This window comes from Gymnogyps californianus, chromosome 11 (assembly GCF_018139145.2).
Source record: "Gymnogyps californianus isolate 813 chromosome 11, ASM1813914v2, whole genome shotgun sequence".
Taxonomy (NCBI): domain Eukaryota; kingdom Metazoa; phylum Chordata; class Aves; order Accipitriformes; family Cathartidae; genus Gymnogyps; species Gymnogyps californianus.
The window spans coordinates 3,575,822-3,594,334 of NC_059481.1; the positions used below are offsets into that span (position 1 = coordinate 3,575,822).

General features: G+C 42.5%; 1 protein-coding gene and 1 long non-coding RNA gene across 2 annotated transcripts in view; one reads left to right on the forward strand and one right to left on the reverse strand.

Annotated features, from left to right (window-relative positions):
• The window catches only part of PSTPIP1 (proline-serine-threonine phosphatase interacting protein 1), a 56,472-nt gene that overhangs the window by 29,452 nt on the left and 8,507 nt on the right, over nucleotides 1–18,513 (reverse strand). The window contains exons 2-3 of the mRNA XM_050903246.1: nucleotides 6,403–6,503; nucleotides 2,461–2,535 (exon numbers count right to left, since the gene is read on the reverse strand). Of these exons, the coding sequence (XP_050759203.1) occupies nucleotides 2,461–2,535; nucleotides 6,403–6,503 (176 nt within the window). The remainder of the gene's footprint in view (nucleotides 1–2,460; nucleotides 2,536–6,402; nucleotides 6,504–18,513) is intronic.
• On the forward strand, nucleotides 1,286–8,198 carry LOC127020564 (uncharacterized). The gene is made up of 2 exons (XR_007767088.1): nucleotides 1,286–1,357; nucleotides 7,754–8,198. It is a non-coding gene; the product is annotated as an uncharacterized LOC127020564 (long non-coding RNA).

Consider the following 18,513-nt stretch of genomic DNA (forward strand, 5'->3'; position numbering starts at 1 on the left):
AATTTTCCAGGAGAAGTGCCAGAAAGCCTTAGTATCTGAGATGTTTAAAAGATGACTGAATTTAAGACTACAGTATAATAATTTTGCATTAGCAAGAAAATGAGTGAGTGATCTAAAATTAGTAATTCCTGCTCCTCTGCAATACATAGCATGGCACAGGAAGTTCTGTAAAATGTTCTGCAAAAAAACCTGGCAGCTACTTTTTTTCCTGGTGATTGTCAAATGCAAGTTTTGGGTACAAATACCTGCATAACACCTTCATTAGACTTTATTTGAGAGATACTGCTACCCAAAGCTGCATTTAAAGATGTGAACAGCCCTGTTCAGACTGTCAAGTACTTGTAATACTATTAGGATTCAGTGTGCTAGTTGATAATAGCGAGTCTTATAAAGGGGAAGCACTTGGAATAATGCACGGGGATAGTTGTAGCATAGTCCTTTCAAGCTTTTCTTATTATAGGTAGTACACAGGTTCCCTCCCTCTGGTCTCACTGAAGGACTGACCTTGGGAGCAGAACTGCTGTCAGCAATCAATGTCATATAAACAAACAGAAACTTTACACCGTGTCAAAAATTTTAAGGCATTAAAACCAAATATTTCATTTTCATGAGTTGTTCCAGCCCTGAATAGACCCTAGTTTTCTCTGATTTTAAAGTGTTTACTCTGGACAAATGCCCTTCACTGCCCGTCTCTGTAACTCCTTAAACAACCAGAGGATGCTGAATGACAGAAAGCAAAGTGTCCTCTCTCTGCTTCAGAACAGATACAGTGAGACATTTGCTCTGATAAAAATATCAGCGCAAAGCTGGTCGCTACCCAGACCAGGCGTGGGTTTATGGAAACATAGTAAATCAGCTCTGCAGCATGCTTTGTTGGTATATTCAGCCTTCTCTCTATGCCAAGCTATAAAATTGTTGGATCAAAGTGGAGCTGGGCCTGAGTCCAAACTTCCCCCAACTTGAGGGGAACTTGGATCCATATCCCAACTCTGGGACTTGGCTCTGCCTCTAAATCAAGCTCTTATAATCTTTTAGGAAAAGTCAGACCCATGAATTATCCACTAAGTCACAGAAGGGCAGCCAAAGCTGTCTATTTGTGCACACGTTTGCTCTGCCTGCCCTGCATTGCCAGTAAAGAAATTTAGGTGGAGCCTTTCGTTAATCCTGGAATACTGATCTTATGCTTTGGTTTGGGAAGAAGCCATTCATCCTTAATCTGCTATTTTAATTTCAAAATAATTTTTCTTCTCCTTCCTTTTCTCCATTTAGGTCTGTGAATTGAGACACCAGGAAGGTAGAAGCCATCTCCAGCAGCCTTTGCTAAGAACCTTGCTATACCGTACTGTGTTGCTCAGGCGTAAGGGAGGGATGGAGCACTAGGGGAGGAGAGGCTTGGATGTTCTCTGGAGTGAGCCTCAGTGCTCTCAGCACTACCAGGCGCTTGGGTTAATGCAACAGTTTCCCTGTCAGCTTGGATGTGCCGCCACCAAATCAATAGCAGGTGCTACGGGTGATTGCCTGGCACTTGCATGCCATGGTGGTGCAAGGGTTTGAGGTCAAGATTTCCTGTAAAATATGAACAGGAAACCACACTCACACTGAGAGTGATCAACTGACGTAAAAAGGAGACTGCGATTAAGAAATGAGATATGGGATGAATGAGGGTAGCAGGCCCCAGGGATCCATAGAGCTGTTTTGTGTTTAGATTGAGGTCTTCTCTTTCAGGCTTGTCTTCTGTGACTCCAAATCTTCATCCTCTGCCACCTTATTACTGTATTAGTACTTGTTACAATAATGACAAAATGTCTCATTATTGCTGCTACCATGAATAATAGCAGTGGTTTATCAGCAGTGTTTATTAAGTTAAATTCCATGCCGACATATATCTTCCCCTCCCAACACAATTTATACGTGATCTAAGATGGTAGTAGAGGAGACAGAAAAATATGTCATTTTAGTGTATTTCAGTAGTTCCATTGATTTGTTTCAAATTAAGTCCCTTCAAAGAGGTTTAAAGTTTGTATTCCTAAGCTAAGCCTTTTTCTTGCTGCAGAAGCTACTTTTTGGTGTCTTTGCACTTTGCGTTTGTTCTATCACAGTCTCTCAGTGTCCACCAGCTTCCGAGAATTGCCAAACCACCATCACAAACATTTCACAACCTTTTCCTTTCCCTTTTTTCCCCATCAATTAGTTTGCTTTTGGAAGCAAATATTAAACATTGTTAGGAATCCTGAAATTAAAAAATTTCTCACTAAAGACCTACTGGCAATTCCCAAATAGAGATTTTGTGAATCCTGCTTTGAAGGACTATGGTGTTTCCCCATTTTTCCTGTACCTTGTGAAGTGCTGTGTAATGCACTGAAGTGAGCAGCTTATGACCCCATTCATAGGCAAAACATAGGAGTCTGATATTGCTTCCAAAATGCTTTCATTTGCACTAATAATAAAAGAATTCCTTACTTGATTTCTGTCTGTCCTCCTGCTTTTCGGGCGATTTGAATCAGCTCTTTCCCATATCTCTCTTCTGCTTGTGCTCTGTTAAAAGAAAAACTTACTCAATTTCTCTTAGTGGTACCAGGATCATGTTTACACAAATCTTGTCATTGCATCTGAGGTACAAAACATGACAAATACGATTTCATTAATTTCTCTATCTCCTCAATGCTAGTGCTATTAGTTACCTCTAAAATATTTTGGGTGAGCTATTTCTAGAAGAAATGAGGGAAAATGAAGCCCATCTCCATGGCTTTGATTACTGTGGAGTGCTATGTACAACTGTCCCCAAAAGTTGGATTCAATTAAAAGAAGAGGTGTACAGAAGTGTAGTGACAATGCTCAGAACGGAGAGCCTCTTTTGCAAAAGAAACCTGAAAGATGATGGCTGACTTGACTCATCAAAATGAAGGCTGGGAGGGGAGCGAAGAGTAGGTTCCGAAGGATCCATTTAAGAGAGGTTTTGAATAAATGAGAGCTGGGAGTAGCAGGAAGATTTCTAACCATTGGAAACGTGAGGTGCTGCTTGAGCAGCTGCAGTGGAGGCAGAGGAGGAAGGAGCCTTGCTAGTTGTAAGGTGAGGCCGTGACAGTTTTATGGAGGGGACAATATGAGGCGATGTCTTACCTAACGGGAAACCGTAACTAGTGACTCAGGAAAGTAGCTCTGTTTCTATTGTTAATAAAGAAATACAATTATTTCTATGCTGTTTTCTCCTCCCCCAGCTCTGGAAGAAATTTCTATTCTCTGTTTAAAAAAAAAAAATATCTGTACTAAATATGTTATTTCCTTTCTCCTGGGTGCAAGACCGGGGTGGAACTGAGTTTTCAGTCTTCGAGTAGCTGCTAAAAACTATTGAATGGTCAATAATAAATAATGAACAGATAGCCTGGTGCTAGGATTTGGGGGGAGGGGTTTTGTTTAGGGTAAGTCCAGTTGTCAAAAGGGGTTTCAAAGCATTCCAGACAGTTTTGAGCCTGAAACTTGGCACCTTAGAGAAATATACTCTTTGTTCAAAAAAGGAACCTTGATGTGGGTGCGAGGCCACGCAACCCCGCTGGTTTGTTCATATGTCCATCTTCCCACTTGGCCACGCTGTGCTTTATTATTGCTATTTGCTGAGTTCCAGCAGCTTGAGGGCTTGGTCTTTCAGTTTTGCAACACGGCAGCTGTTGGGGTGGGGTCTCTGAGAACATCCGACCGCCCTTTCGACTGTTCCTCTGCGTCTGATGGCTGTGAGCATCTTGCGTTGTAGCCAGCTGTGCTGGTGGCCCTGGTGCAATTTCACGGGTTTGCAACCATCTTCTGTGACCTGAGGCAGGCTTATCCTGGGGACTTTCCCCCAGTCCAAGGAGATCTGTCAGGCTGGTGGAATAGCAGCGCTGGTCGTACAGCAGCCTAGAGTCGCCGCAGCCCGGAGCGGAGGCTGTTCTTGGCCTCTGTCCATTGGCTCCCATGTGTCTAACGCTGCACGTGTGGTTAGTTAATTGCTGTCATCCTGCACTAGAAATTGCTGCATTTTAGTGGGATGTTCCTATGTCACTGCTTTGTGATTCCTTCTAGAAGAACAGGGTGCAAAATATGGTGACAGGCCACACAGAGGTACCACTTCATTTTCATGTCAGATGAATGAAATTTCATCAAAACGGCAATATAGTTCAGAGACGCGTAACGCTGTAGAAGTAGAATAGATTAACTTTCTTCTGATTTTAATAACAAGAAACACTTTCGTGTCAGAGACTTTGCTTAGTGCCGGTGGATGTACCGCAATTAGAATAACTCCAGTGCTACAGTCCCACTTTGCTTTCTCAGTACATGGTATATCACGGGGAAAAAAGCATGGCCAGCTCTTAAGCCAGTCCCAGCTCCTGCAAAACCCTTGGGTCAAATCTTCCTGAAACCTCAGGCATGGGACTGGACTAGCCCAGGGTCAGAGGAGTTTGACAGGACGCTGACACCATCTTTTCACATCTTCATGCTGCCTTTCCTGCTTTCCAGTACTCTTGCACACAGCTTCTAGGTTTCCCTGCAGCCGTCGAGAGCTGGAACATATTTTGTGTTTTAAATCTGGGGCTTTGTTCTGGAATACAACTGCTTTCTAACTCCCCAACCTCTTAGGCTGTCCTCTGGACTACGCAGGCGTATTTGTGAGCAAAAGTAATTGACCTGGGTGGAAAACTGGTAAAGTGTTAGTGTAGCCAGGGCAGCTGGTTTCAGGACTTAAGGCAGCTGCTGCAGGAGTCCTTGTTGAAATTCTGGCATGAAGCCCATGATCTGGGCAGCCTCTAGGAACAGAGATTTATCCCATGCTTTGATCTCCTCCTAGGTCATTCCCATGAATGACATGAGGACAAGCTGAAACAAACATCTTCCAGAATAAACTGGAAATAATACCTTCTTTCTGCAACTCAGTGCCCACTATCTTTTCTCCTTTTCCGCCTCCTCCAACATGCACGTACCACAAGCACATGCATGTATGCACACTCACTGGAATGTTTTGGGGGTGTGCAAAAGTTCATGGAAACATTTGTTCTTGTGGCTTTCAGATGTGCAAAATGACTGTACGTGTATTTTTTCTTCTTTGTGGAAAGTCCTTTGTGCCTCCACCACAAACCAGGGAGAACCTTATCCTGCAACTTGCAGAAAACTCTGTAATGTTTTGGAAAGAAACACAGGCATATATAGCATCAGATGCATGCTGCAATGCAGAGCCTTCCTGAAGCCTGCAATGTAATTCTAATCTCTGTAAGTTATGAGTCACAAAGGAGCTATTTTAAATAGTTGAAGCTAAGCTACCATCAGACAGATGTGACTTCAGGACTGTGTGACATGCAGCAATAAAATATGCTTCCACTGGTGGTCAAGAAAAACAATTCAAATAGCTTCAGATTTTGATGGGAAACTCTTCACACTCTGTGAAATAGTCAACTTTCAGTTTGACAGCTCACATCCCCTTGAAAGTCCCAGTGCTTGAAAAGTAGCCTTCAGAAAACGAACCTAAAACCAGAAAACTAGATGGGGACAGCACAGGAAGAAAAAGCAGGCTGTGACTGAGGAAGGCAGAGCAATATTCCTAAGGAGACAGTTCTGAGATGAACTCCTCTAGGATTACCTGCTGAGTATATAGTCCGTATTGTGTGGTCTTTCTTACAGGTCATGCATGAGCATGTATGTGCCTCATGCTACATGTTGAAACTGTTGAAACCCAGCCACTTAAAAACAGAACCAAATTTCAGATATATTTTTCTAAGTCAGAAGTACAAAAATGAATGGCAAAGGAGTCAGAGCACCTGTGTAATACATATTTTCTCACCCACAAAACTGTCAGCTGTCCATAGCTGTTGTTGAGCGGCTCCCAAGAAGCATGTGAAGGACGGATATAAGCTACAACATTGTTATTCAAAGTCTGGTAAGGTTGGCGAATGATGTGGGCTGTCTTGGGTGTCTGGGAAAGGCTTTTGGTAGCATCTTATGTAGCTTTGTCTGTATGTGAAAAATGGCCCATTTTTGGTAGTTGCAGGAAACTGAAACAGTGCCTGTGGCAACAGCACGTTCAAAGAGAAAGAAAAATGTGCAAGTCATTTGCTCCTTGTAAAAGGGGAAACTCAGTAATGCTACTTGTGGATGTATGTGCTACCGTGTGATTCTGGACCAATAATGACCTGGATCTTAATGGAGCTCTGGATTTCTGACTCTTTCAACCTTCTTTTTGCTTCTCAAATCTTTGAAATTTCTATTTGTTATCTACCTTCACAAATCACATCAAAAGGCTAGGATTCAAATCACTCAGGCTTTTTTATGTAAACAGTATCACTACCAAATTCAGAAACAGCCTACTGTTCTTTTCCAGATGCCAAACAGGAGAGAAAATGGAGGCTGTTCACACTTCTTTCACTCTGATTTTCTTACCTCTGCTTGAGCAAATCCTCTACATCTTTGCACATCTTCCTCCCATCCAACAGCCGCTGTATGAGCACCTCGTAGCCAGTGTGGAAGGTGAACTCCTTGCACTGAAGACAGAAAGACAAAGAGTTCAGCTGATTTGTGCGCATAGTTTGCAGGTTTCCCAGACACCTGCTGTCAGTCATATGGAGCAAATTAACTTTCTGGAAAATCCAAATGGACCTTTAGATTTTCTCAGAGCAATGGCAGCTGGGGCAGGGCTAAGGGCGCAGGTATGGGTGAGGTTTCTCCAAAGTAAAAATCTGTAAAAGTTTTTATTAAATCAAGTTTGGTTTTTAATACTGAAAAAGTGAAGTGGGTCGCAAATTTTGCTGTGTGGAAAGCAGCACTAGCTGTCTTTTTGGGGAAGTCATGTCTAGCATTGGGTGTGGGACCTTTGCAGAGCAGAGATGTATAGTAGCTCTTAAGGACAACAGCTCCTCTTACCATACGTTTTCTAAAAAGAACAGTCAGAGTCAACTCACTGCCACAGGACTCTCAGTAAGACAGTGACCTGCTGTCTAGATGCCAGTGGAGAAGTGAAGGAATCTTGTGCTCGTACGAATATCAATACATGGGGTAGTGGTTGTGCCACCTGGTCAGTGGTGGGGTGTTTTAGTGGAAGGATTCATAGCACAGGGAGACAGTTTGCTGTTAGGCAACACTTGGGTTCTGATGTGCTATTATGTCTTCCTTTGGGATTGCTGTAACAACTCTTCTCATTGTTTGAATCAGTCTGTCGCTGGTGTAAATTCAACATGACAGGGTTTTTAAACAAAAAAAAGTAGGAGATAGGCATGTGGAGAGCTTAGGAATGTGGATGTTGGATCTGCAGCAGGGAATTGAAAGTCTGTGTTTCTGAGTGAGCCGCTTGCCAATGAGTGCTGCTTCCCTTGCTTTTGCATTCACCATGCAGTCTCCTGTGCAATACATGGGACTCGCTTGTGCCTTTGGGTATTTTTGCAGCCTGTCCTGCTCCATGACCCCACGTGGCAAATGGAGCCAGCCAAGGCGATCTGTGATTTCCAGCCAGCCACACTCGACAGGCGAGGTCATGGAGCTGGGTGGAGTTTGCTGCCCCAAAGCCAGGGCTCATCTCCTACCAGGGCTCTGCACTCAGTGCGGCTCAGGGCCATGTTCCTCTGCTGTGGTCTAGGACTGCGGATCCCTCCCCATCACACAAGTCCATGCGTCAGGCTTATCCCTGTCCACATGATCCATCAGAGCACACCCCTGTGCATCTCAGACAAAAATATCTGAGTAATGAGAAGAAAAACAATTAGTCTTGCACTTCTTTCATCTTTTTCCCAACTTCCAGATTGCACTACAGCAATGGTAAATCAGAGTCACAACGAAGTCAGTGCTGCTGAGGAAACACTGGGAGCCCAGAAAGGGAAGGGAATAAAGTTGCGACATGCTCTGAGTGTGGCACTGGGAGAGGATTTCTGTGTTCCACTCCTGGTCCTCCCACTGACTCACAACAGGATCAGGACACGCCGTTTTTACTTTTACAGCCTCAGTTAACCAGTACATAGTGATAATGTTATTGAAAATGTAGTGGTGAATGTTATCTGACCTTTATGTTACAGCATTATGGTAAAATCATGGACTGTGTAACCATAAAGAGAATGAATATGTTCCTTCCCTCAAGCTGTTTATGTACAACACAAGTGCTTATATACGAACTGAATACAGTTTATACATTTATCCACTGTCCCCTAAGCAGTTATCGTTTAATAAATGCATTAGTTTATTGCTTTCCACCATGACTGTGAAGAAGACAGCAGTTTAAGTTTTGGGACTCGGGAAGGATCCTCTGGCAAGCAACTGTTGGACACTTGAGCTTGCAGCTTTGCTTCCTTATTGCTGGGACTGGAGAGGAATAGGGCAAGCTCTAGGGATGAATGGTGGTGGCCGATGGCAGCCTCGGTGCTAGTCACCCAGGCCCTAGGGCTTCTGTGGGGATTTGCAGACCTGGGAGCAGGTTTTTTTTGCTTCTTCAAGAGCTAGGATAAATTTCTGCAGACAATTTTTGTAAACCTACAGGTTGTAGTAACATTTCCAATGCTACGGTTTCTTGACAGCAGTAATTCCTTCTTCCCTAATGGACGCTCTTATCACCAGCAGTGGGGAGAAAGGAAAGACACTAGGATAATGGTTCACAAGAGACATAGACAAATGCCTTTACCAGCAAAGTGTCTGCACTACAGAGCCAGGCAAGATAATAATGTAGATAAAAGAATACGGAGAGAGTGCAATGGATCTGCTGTTATCACTGGTGCCACCACAGGAAAATGATAGGATTACATATGCTCATCTGATGCATATGATCACCCCTTAAGAAACAGGATCTCAAAAACAAAACATCAGTTTTCCTAATGTTTCCAAGGGCAAGTTACACACACACACATCCCAGGGAGGAATCCTGCTGTGAAATAAATGAAAAGAAGCAAGTTTTTCCCATTCATAGAGGAAAGCAGGAAAGGTTCTTGACAATACCCTGGCAATAGACTTGTCAATTCCCCCCCCCCCCCCTTTTTTTTGAGGACATCCCAATGGCAGAAGGCATTGCAGCTGTAAAAAACTCTCACAAATTGCTCCCTCCGCCTGGCAGAAACCACTCTGGTCAGATGCTCCACAACCAACTCACAGCCCAAAAATTTTGATTGTATATTTCCAGATGCAATTAAGTACATCCCATAGCTGTGCACACAGCTTCCTTGTCCCAGAAATGCTGCCCAGAGGTAAGTGAAAATATCATCGGGGTTTGTATCACCCCAGCAGTCAGGCATACTGCCACAAGCAACAAATGGAGAGTGATAATAACACTGTAAAGTTACTCTACTGCTTCTGTTCAACATATCTCTTTGTTTAGTAAATGTTAAAACTCACTTAGTGTCTTCCCCCACCTCTTTTAAACTGGTGCAGTTGCTATAATGAAAGGATGGCAAATTCTGTACATCTGAGAGAACCACTTATTAAATTCCCTAAATGGAGAATGCAGCACCAACTCATTATCAACCCAAAAACATGCACACAAACACAACAGTGTGCCGGGGGTCAGCCTGCTGACCAGCGACCCTTCTAGGGGCCTGATAAAACTATATAATGGACTCGATTCAGCCATTTGGACGTCTTGCTCTAAGCCATAAAAATGCAAGGGGAAGAAGCAATGCCATATTAAAAACTGCATCAAGGTTCACTCTGCCTTGGTGACCAAGAGAATTAATTTTGCAGCACGTCTAATAAGATACTCTGGCAGTCTGAGTTAAAGGATACTTTATAAGCTACGCTGCCCTGGGTAGCACAGCAGTGCAGTCTTGTTGGAGCTCTACAAACAGGCTTGCCTCCAGGACATGCACTGGCATTTTTACTGGCACTAACGCAAAGGGAACAGGTTGGTGCTGCTTCCCACTACTCACGACAGATTCTATGCTCCATTTTTTTGCCTTCCTACTTCCTTACTTCAATGAATTTAGAAATGCAAAGGCCAGATTTTGCTTATTATAACTATAGGAATATTTTAGCCCTTTAATGCATATGGAAAGATACCTCTTTAAATGTGAAATCTGTAATAGCAGATAGGCTTTCTACCAAGCAGGGTATGGGAGTAGTGTTTTCACCATTCATTCTGTGCACTTGTGTGCGCATGTGTATGCCAAGTGCAAACAGCCAGTGTCTTACTCAATAGTTTTGCTTTCTGTCTGTTGCCTGCTAACACAAGTAAGACTTGAACTTGTTAAAAATGGAGTCGCTGCAGCCACATCTGAAGGAGAGCTGGAATCTCCTCTGATGGAGGCATCAGTTCCTGCCTGCTAGATTCATCTGGGTTTTGTCCCTGTGGCTGACCCTTGTAGAGGAATTTGGCTCTAGCTAAATGCAGGTCTAAAAAGGACTTCCTACCACAGATACTCATTTAATCTTTATTCATTTGGGGGGATCCATCTCAAAATTTGCTTTGCTGTCCTCACTATGTGTTCCTGAAGAATGTGGAAGCCATATTTCAGAAACCACAGCACCTGAAATCTAAACCAGGGCTGCCTCAGCCTCCCAGGCAGCAGATCTGGCTGTGGTCTAAATAGCATGTGCCACTAGCATGTCGCAGGCTACAACAAGGAGGGAGAGGAAACGTAGCCAAGTGACAGCCCAGGTTTAGATAAGTTTAAGCTGCTATGGTCGCTCACCCTGCAACATTGCTTCTTAATTTCTGACCACAATGTAGCCATAAATCATTTAGGCCTAAGTTTACTTACACAAACATTTCCCTTTCATTTCAATATCTTTTTCTTCTTTCGTGTGTTGTACAACTGCATCCTCTCTCAACCTCTTCTTGAATCCAAACAAACCTCCTTTGCCCTTTCCTGAGATACTGATTTTTCATTCCATTGATTCCCATGTGTTCTTACAGTACCTGTTCAAGGCTGAACAAATCCCTGTTGGACAAGGATGATGCTCTACTACTCCAGTAAAGACTAACTGATGCTTTGTACCATGGCATTAATGTCTGCTCTCTAAGAAACACTTCTAGTACATCAGAGGATTGTATTTGCCTTCTTCCACTATCAAATCATACCAGTGGCACCTAACTGAGCTACGATCTATTGATATACCTGCCATTTTCTCTTCTCCTGCAATTTTACTTAACGAGGTCCCAGAGTGTATTGGACCTTTTTGCTACTGATCTCTTATTCTCATTTTGCACTTTGAAACTTTAATTTTATGTGCTTTCTGTTACCCCAGGCTTGAAGGTTATCAGATACCTCCTCTACAGTATTTCATTCTACCTATTTGTTTCAAGAACAGCTATTTCCAGCCATTTCTTAATGTCTTATGCTAACATCTCCAAAGAATATATTGAATAAAATTAATCCTGAGACCAGCTCTCAAGATCCCTTCCTCCAGCTCAGGCATTTCCATTTCAGAACAAGCCACCAGCGTCTCCCCCAGAACAGTGTCTTTGCCCACTTTACAGTTGTTGTTCTCCTGCCGTGTCTGTTCAGTCCTGTTTTGTTTTTCTTCTCTAGTTTCTTAAGGATTTCCTGTGTAGCACCATAACAGACCTCACATTTTCTTTGTCAAGACAATCAAGACAGCAAGACTGTATCATGTTACACAACTATCTAGCCTTGATAAGCTGTCTTGCCTTTATCCTATTTTCCATTTACCATTTTGTGTTATAATTGGCATTCACGTCAAATGGTTTTGCAAAGGCTGTTAAAGTCGCATTACTCAGCTAGTGCTTGGGCACCTCCAGCTGGGACTTTGTGATGATTGTAAGAACTAATGAGTAGTCAAAGAACTATTTCATTTTTTTAAGAAATTAGAAAAAATGCTTTGATTAGATAATAAATATATTCATTAAATGTGTAAAACATCAGTTGCTTATAACAAAATCTAGGTAGTTGCTTGGAAGAGGTTGATATAAATCACCACCAGTAATTTGTCTCATTGCCAAGAAAGTGATTCCACTTAGTCAAAGCGTGTACGGCTGTGAAAGAGGATTTGCCCATTGTTATTTTAATAAAAAAGATTAGTTAATCTGCGTTGTCCAACAGACCTATAATCACTAGTAAGAAAGTGCTTGACAAAGGGATTTCAGTGTTGCAGGCAGATTTGTATTGTCCTGAGATTCTTCCATTAATACTTCCCATGCGTGTTGGTCTCTGCCCCGGAGCCTGGTTTTTTTTTTCTCATGGGGAAAATCACACCTAATGGAGAGGCAGCATCTCCTCTCCTCTTCCTGTTTACAAAAGTTGCTTCCCTCCAGTGCAATGAGCAACACTGTTCCTCCAGAGATGAAAGAAATGTGAAAGGGAGTATGTGACTGAAAAACACAAATTTTATGCTCTAGTTTCACCAGAATAGCTTTTCCTAGAATACTTGAAAGGAAGCATGGAAGACTGCAAGCAGAGGTGTTGACAGTAAGCACACTGGGATACACTTTCTTCTTTCCATTTCTTCTTTCCTCTGAGGCTTAACAATGCTGCTCCCTCACATTAACACTTTTCTAAAGAGATAGGTGCCTTGGGACTGCGCCATCCTGTCTGGTAGAAGTTCCTCCATAGGCAATCATGCAGGTAAACATCGGGAGTTAATTGTGGGAGAGATTATTCACGGCTGGCTCTGAGCTGGTTTCTGCAGCCATGAGGGAGAGGCTCTGAGGATTTTGGTTTGGTAACGAAGGCTGCAAGCGGGAAGACTGATTGTGTCAGTTCCCTGCCCAGAGGGTAGAAAGTTCAGTACAAAGATACCTGGGGGGTGACATAGTTTCTTCTTACCTCCCGGTGGCACGAAGCTGAGTAACCTTGTGCTAAGTCTTGTGTCTTTAACTAGCTGAGAATCAGCCTTACAGCACATGTCTTCTCTGAGCCTTGCGCTGCCGGGTGCTCAGAGGGTACTGCAAGGCTTTTTGAAGAGCAAGCGTCTATGTTGTGTAGTCATGAGGGTACTATTGCAATAATATCAAGTAGGAAAGACTAAAATGCTTTACTGGTTGCAGAAGCATGGTTCTAGTAAATAGCTATTACAATGGACTGAACTGAAGCAACAATATCCAGGCTTGTGTGCAAAGTGCTCACATAGTTGTACATCCTTGCATGTCCAACTACTAATATTCAGAAAGTGACGTGACTTGATCAAGTCATTGCGGTTGTGCTATAGGAACTGTGGGCTCTTCTGTTGTGGCTGGTTTTCTTGGAGCATTTCTAACTGTCCTGGGACCTGGCTTGCCCACCCAGAACTTTTTTTAGAGGTAGTTTACATACCACAATTCATACCTCTACCTGCTCCTGCAGGATAAGCTGGCTTAGCATTTCCCCCAGGGAAGTGCTTTGCAGCTGCAGTCGTATGTCCTGTTTGGTAAGGGCTGCTGCAGCTCCACCTCAGCTTGCTGCATTGCTCAGGGGAGCTGCAGTTCTGGCTGTCAGCAAAAAAGGCCTCTTCCCCAGCGCCTCCAGCTGCAAAGCCTGCTCACTCGCTTTTTGCAAGGAACTAGGTCCTAGGTGGTAGACGGGGAGAGTAACCCCCAGGATACAACATGGCAACAACACTACCCTGACAGGGAAGAAGGGCTGGAAAACAAATAACTACATAGCAGACACTGCGTGCGTTGCTTGGTATGTGGCAGGATAGAGCTGAGCTACCGTGGTGATAAAGATAGTATCAAAATCTGCAAGTTAACTGGTTTGCACATCTAAGGTGGGCCTGACTGCAAGCGGTAGTGGTACAAGCACTGACAGTTATAGCATAGCTATCAAGTATTCTTTTAGCCTAATGATCCTTCATTTAGGAATTATTTGAAATGTATTATCTGCAAATATTAAAAAAATCTTAATAAAAAAACCCACCTTCTCTTAAGTTTGAAAATATTTAACTATAAAAGTGCATTCCTTGTCTTTGTTCTTAATGATATTTCCCCAAGGCTTTTATCAGAAGTATTATCAAGATGGGTTTTGGACTGAAAATGATAAATGTTGCTAACTCACCTAAATAAAGTGTTCATACATATTTTCAAAAAAGGAAGAAAAACTGAATCTGTTATGGGTATCTTTGGAATTCTTTTTAAATCAAACTTTTTTGCATCATAGCTTATCCTGTTTAGTTAAGGTAAGCTCTTGAAAATTTTAGTAAAACAAAAATTTAAGAGTCATTTTTCCAGGTTCAGAAATGAAATAACTACTGGTGTGAGGAGGAAGCTGAGAGAGAACACGGGATAGTGAGTTTTGAACAAGCATCATTCTGCCAATATCTTTTTCAACTGTCAGAAAGAAATCCTTTCTATCCACAGTTGTATCACACATGATGTCTCAGTCCTGGATTGAAAGTAAGTTGTTCTGGCTGAGTGATATCAATGAATTATATCATTGCATCATACCACTGTGTAGCGGCACTGCTTAAAAAGGGTGTTTCTAGATCTTGATCTCTTGATCTGCTAGTTTCCTTGTCAAGTGCTCTGTCAAGGGCTGAGTATTTACTGTAGGCGAGCAGCAAACAGATTTAATAGCCAACAGTCAAACGTGATTTATAATCTCAAAGTACCTTTGACTGGGCTGAATATTTTCTATCATGTCATGGTCTTTCACTGTAAGTGAATCACTTGCTTTGTGTTTCATTTTGCTTGGGTGTTTTTTTTTCCCCTGCGATACTTTAAAATTTCCTAGTATTTCTAGGAATATATTCACATGATACCAAATGTTTTAGGAAGTTTACTGCTCTTTTTCTGCGCCAATCAAGCTATCCTGAAATAAATAGTGAAATAAAATGAGATAGCAGTAAGCACCACTAATTTGTGTATCTGATGTCCAAGTGACTGTTTATATCCCCACTCCAGCTCAGCTGTGATATTGAGGAAGGGTGCCTGGGCCTTACGTGGCCCTGGTGTGATAAGAAGCGGTTAGGTATTACTTCCTGTTACATGAGATGCTGTCCTAGTTCTGCTCTACACCCGTGAGACATGAAAGAGCCTTTTTTCAAAACAAAACCCCAGGTTCTCAGACTGACCCTCTGCTGCCTTGTCCTGGAAATGCGTTAGCAGCTGAAAACCCAGCTATGCAACCTAATTAAGAGGTGAGCACATAAATGGGGGAAGGTTGTCGGTGTCCAGAACAGAACGGCATTGCAGTGGAAGCCTCTAACCAAAACAGTCTCCTCTGACCAATGCTTGGCGTGATATGAGTCCTTTTCTATAAATTTTCATGTGATAACAAACTGGTTAATGAGTTTAAAAGCGTATGTCCATGCTACATACTGCTGTACTGTGTAAGAGCTGCTTTTTCTTACTGGCTGGAACTAGTTGGAATGGATGGGAATGCGATGGTTGCTTGTGCTTTCCAAGATCAAACTGACTACAGAATTTATACAAACTTAAAAAAACAGTACTTTTTTAAAAAAGTATATGTTTTTTCCACATAAGCAGAAAAAAGCAAGGAAGAGTAGGTGGGCTGGAGCTGACTGTATAACATTTCTGTCATTTCTTGTGAGTTCACTCTTTGCACATTAGAAACATAAATGATTGCTAAGGATGTAGGTGGCTATCCTGGGACTTCTTTGCGATGATTTCAGGAGTTGACTTGGTCATTTTCAACTTGAGGCTTAGTTTGTAATTTCCCTGCAGTCTTTGTTACCTAAATCTGCGATGCAGTACTTTTTCATGGGGAGCAAACAGCATTTATTGCCAGATATAGCATAGATGTGAACCTTGAATGGGACCTTCAAAAATCAGAAGGAAAAAACCATTGCGTTTGTAGCATTCCAATTGCTGAGCTTCTAGATTGCCGTCTCGGGCTTCCCCCTGTAACGAGGTAGGCTGGAGAACTTCAAATGAAAGCGGAGATTCTCATCAGACTTCAATTCTGCAGCAGCTAGAATATTCAGAAATAAATTGAAATTGATATTTCACAAACTTCACGGTAGCATTGCAAAATTGGTGACATAGAGCAAACCAGTAGCTTCCCAGTGCTCTTTTGCTCTCTGTGATGTTGCAGGTTTTCTCCAAGAAGGAAATGGTTGTTTTAGAGTTCTGCTGACGAGAAGAATTTGCTCCTCAGCTTCCTGAGCCCTCGCCCTCCTCACTGGTGTCCTGGACTGCTGATGTGTTATGTATTAGGCATTCTTATAGTCACAGCATGTTGTTTGGCTCTCTCCATGTTTTAATCACCCCATGATTTGCATAGCTACAAAGTGATGGCTGCACAAAAGCCTCCTTAACTTTTGCAGGTGGTTTGTTGGCTGGCAGACAAATGGCACACAGGGAACAGACTTGGAAAGTCTCAATTCCAGTCTAATAAAAGGACTCTGCTTGTGTTTATTACCTCCATTTTAGCTTCCCTTCTTAATAATGTAATTAAATAATTTTCTGAGAATGCGCAATGTTTCCTAGGGAAGAAAAACTGTAGCTTAATTTTTGGTCTCTCTGTAAAGAGTGCAAGTGTTCTATTATTCTTTGCATAGCAGTGTTTTTACATCTCATAACGTGATGAATCACAAAATCAGTCCTCCAAGCTTTAGCCAGAGGACTAGAGAATGTGACGGTGATCTTTGAACCTTGAGCTTCTTTCAAACATTACATGGAAGGAGCTTTGCCTTTTGGAAGGCAGAAATAGAGCTTCAGAGACATGCCACGGTATCACCTCCTTTCAACTGCCCATCTGCCCACGTCTCATAATGCCTCAATTCAGGAAGCTTCTACAAAGGGCACGAGCAAAGTCAGGAAATGGAAACCTTGTGCCATCCTTTTTCACAAGAACACCTTCTTCGTACTGAGTAGAAGAGCATCTCTCTTAATTTTGAGATGCTGTCACTTATTGTTTTATTCCAAGTGTCTTGTATTGTAAAGCAGTCAGGGAAAACAATGCGCCCTCTCTTGAATTGCACATATTCTACAAGGTTGAGATCATGCTTTTATTTGCCCATTTCCACTAGTTTTCACTGACTTCAGCCTTGACCTGAAGTTCCTGCAGGTGAGGGTCTCAGGATCTTTCTGACCACCTTCAGGACGTGGCATGCTCCTACTGCGCAGCAGTTCAGACCCCTGATGCTTCTGTGCTAGGAAAAGGAGAAAGGGGCCAGCAGCTGGATGCGCATCACAAGAAAAAGTGTGACGAAAAGCTAGGAATCCATTCAGGAAATTTGGATATAACAAACTTCTGGAACACCTTTGTGATGGGGATAGTGAGAAATGGGACAGGAGGAAGCAAAATCCCTCACTAGTTTTAAATTGCAGCTTGATGTGGCTATGAGACACAGGTCTGAGGTGGCGGCATCCCTTTATATTTTCTCCATGTGGCCACTTTAGACAACAGCTAAATCCATAAAGCAAGGTGGCTTCTTCCTGGGAGGCAACAGAGAGGCCTGATGTGAGCATTTGCACCTGCCTTTCATAAGGCACAGCACTGTTTTGCCATGGTGCCTTCCAGAGTCCAAGAGATAAATGTGTCAATGGTGAAATCAGATGTTGCTTCAGTCTCTTATTGAATAATACTAGCTACACGAGAGAAACTGGAAGTAAAATAAGGAGAAATAGAATATTAAAAGTAGAGGATACTTCTGTTTTATACAGAATAGTGGTCAGAGTTTATTTTTGTTTCTATTCCTCTTTAGTTTATCTGCTTCCAGGTCTCTTCTCTTATAAAAAAGAGCTCCTCTCCTCCTGCAAGCACTGTGGAGTAGGTCCCAGACCACTGTGAGTGAGGCAACGTGAAACAACCCTGACTTGCTCAGGCACAGAGACAATTGTTCAGAAGGTCATATAGAGCCACTGGAACCAGACCTGCTTAGTTGATACATTAATTCATTAAAAAATCTGTGTGTCTTTCTCCTCCCTGTCTTAGAAAACTTAGAATTGTTTCCTGTTAGTCCTGAAAAAGGCACTAGATACAACATGCTGCTGCACCCACGCTCTCTGCTTCCCGATAAGATGAGCCAGGCATTTTGTGAGTGGTCTTTCCTGGCATGTAGGGAAGGGTAAAGCTTCAGGAAATCTTCCCAGAGTCTTGCTGTACAAGGGGAATGAATTAAAGATTTAGTTCATTTCTTAGTGAGGATTATTCCGATAGCTACATGTTACCATTTCCATTTTAGAAGAGAACTTCACCACCTAAATCATCGTTTTCAACATATCCTGTTACTCAATACAATGCAACATATTCTTACACTCTGTTAGTATGGTGTATCACGAAGTCCTGGGGGAATTGTGTAATCCAACAGAACAAAATCAACTGGAGGCTTTTAGAAGGTCTTAAAAGGAGGGGGTTTCATTTAAGTAAATTCAAGCAGTTTGTCCAGGTGGGACAACTGTGCCAGTATTACATTACCTTCTGGGAGGCATTTCCTTGTGTTTGCTCCCACTTGCATAAATGTCTCTCCTGCCTTATACAAAAATAATTAAAAATTGAATAATTCTGGGGGTTTTAGGAATTGCTGCATCAATGAGGTATTTAGCTGAATGTACCCCCTTTCTGCTGCAAGCTCCTAGGGTATAGGAAATAGGCAAGATCTACATAAGTGGGTGCACACTAAGGGATTGCACCAGCATAGCTACTTTTGAACCCTTTGAGCTGTTAAAACTGTTGCATCAGCCCA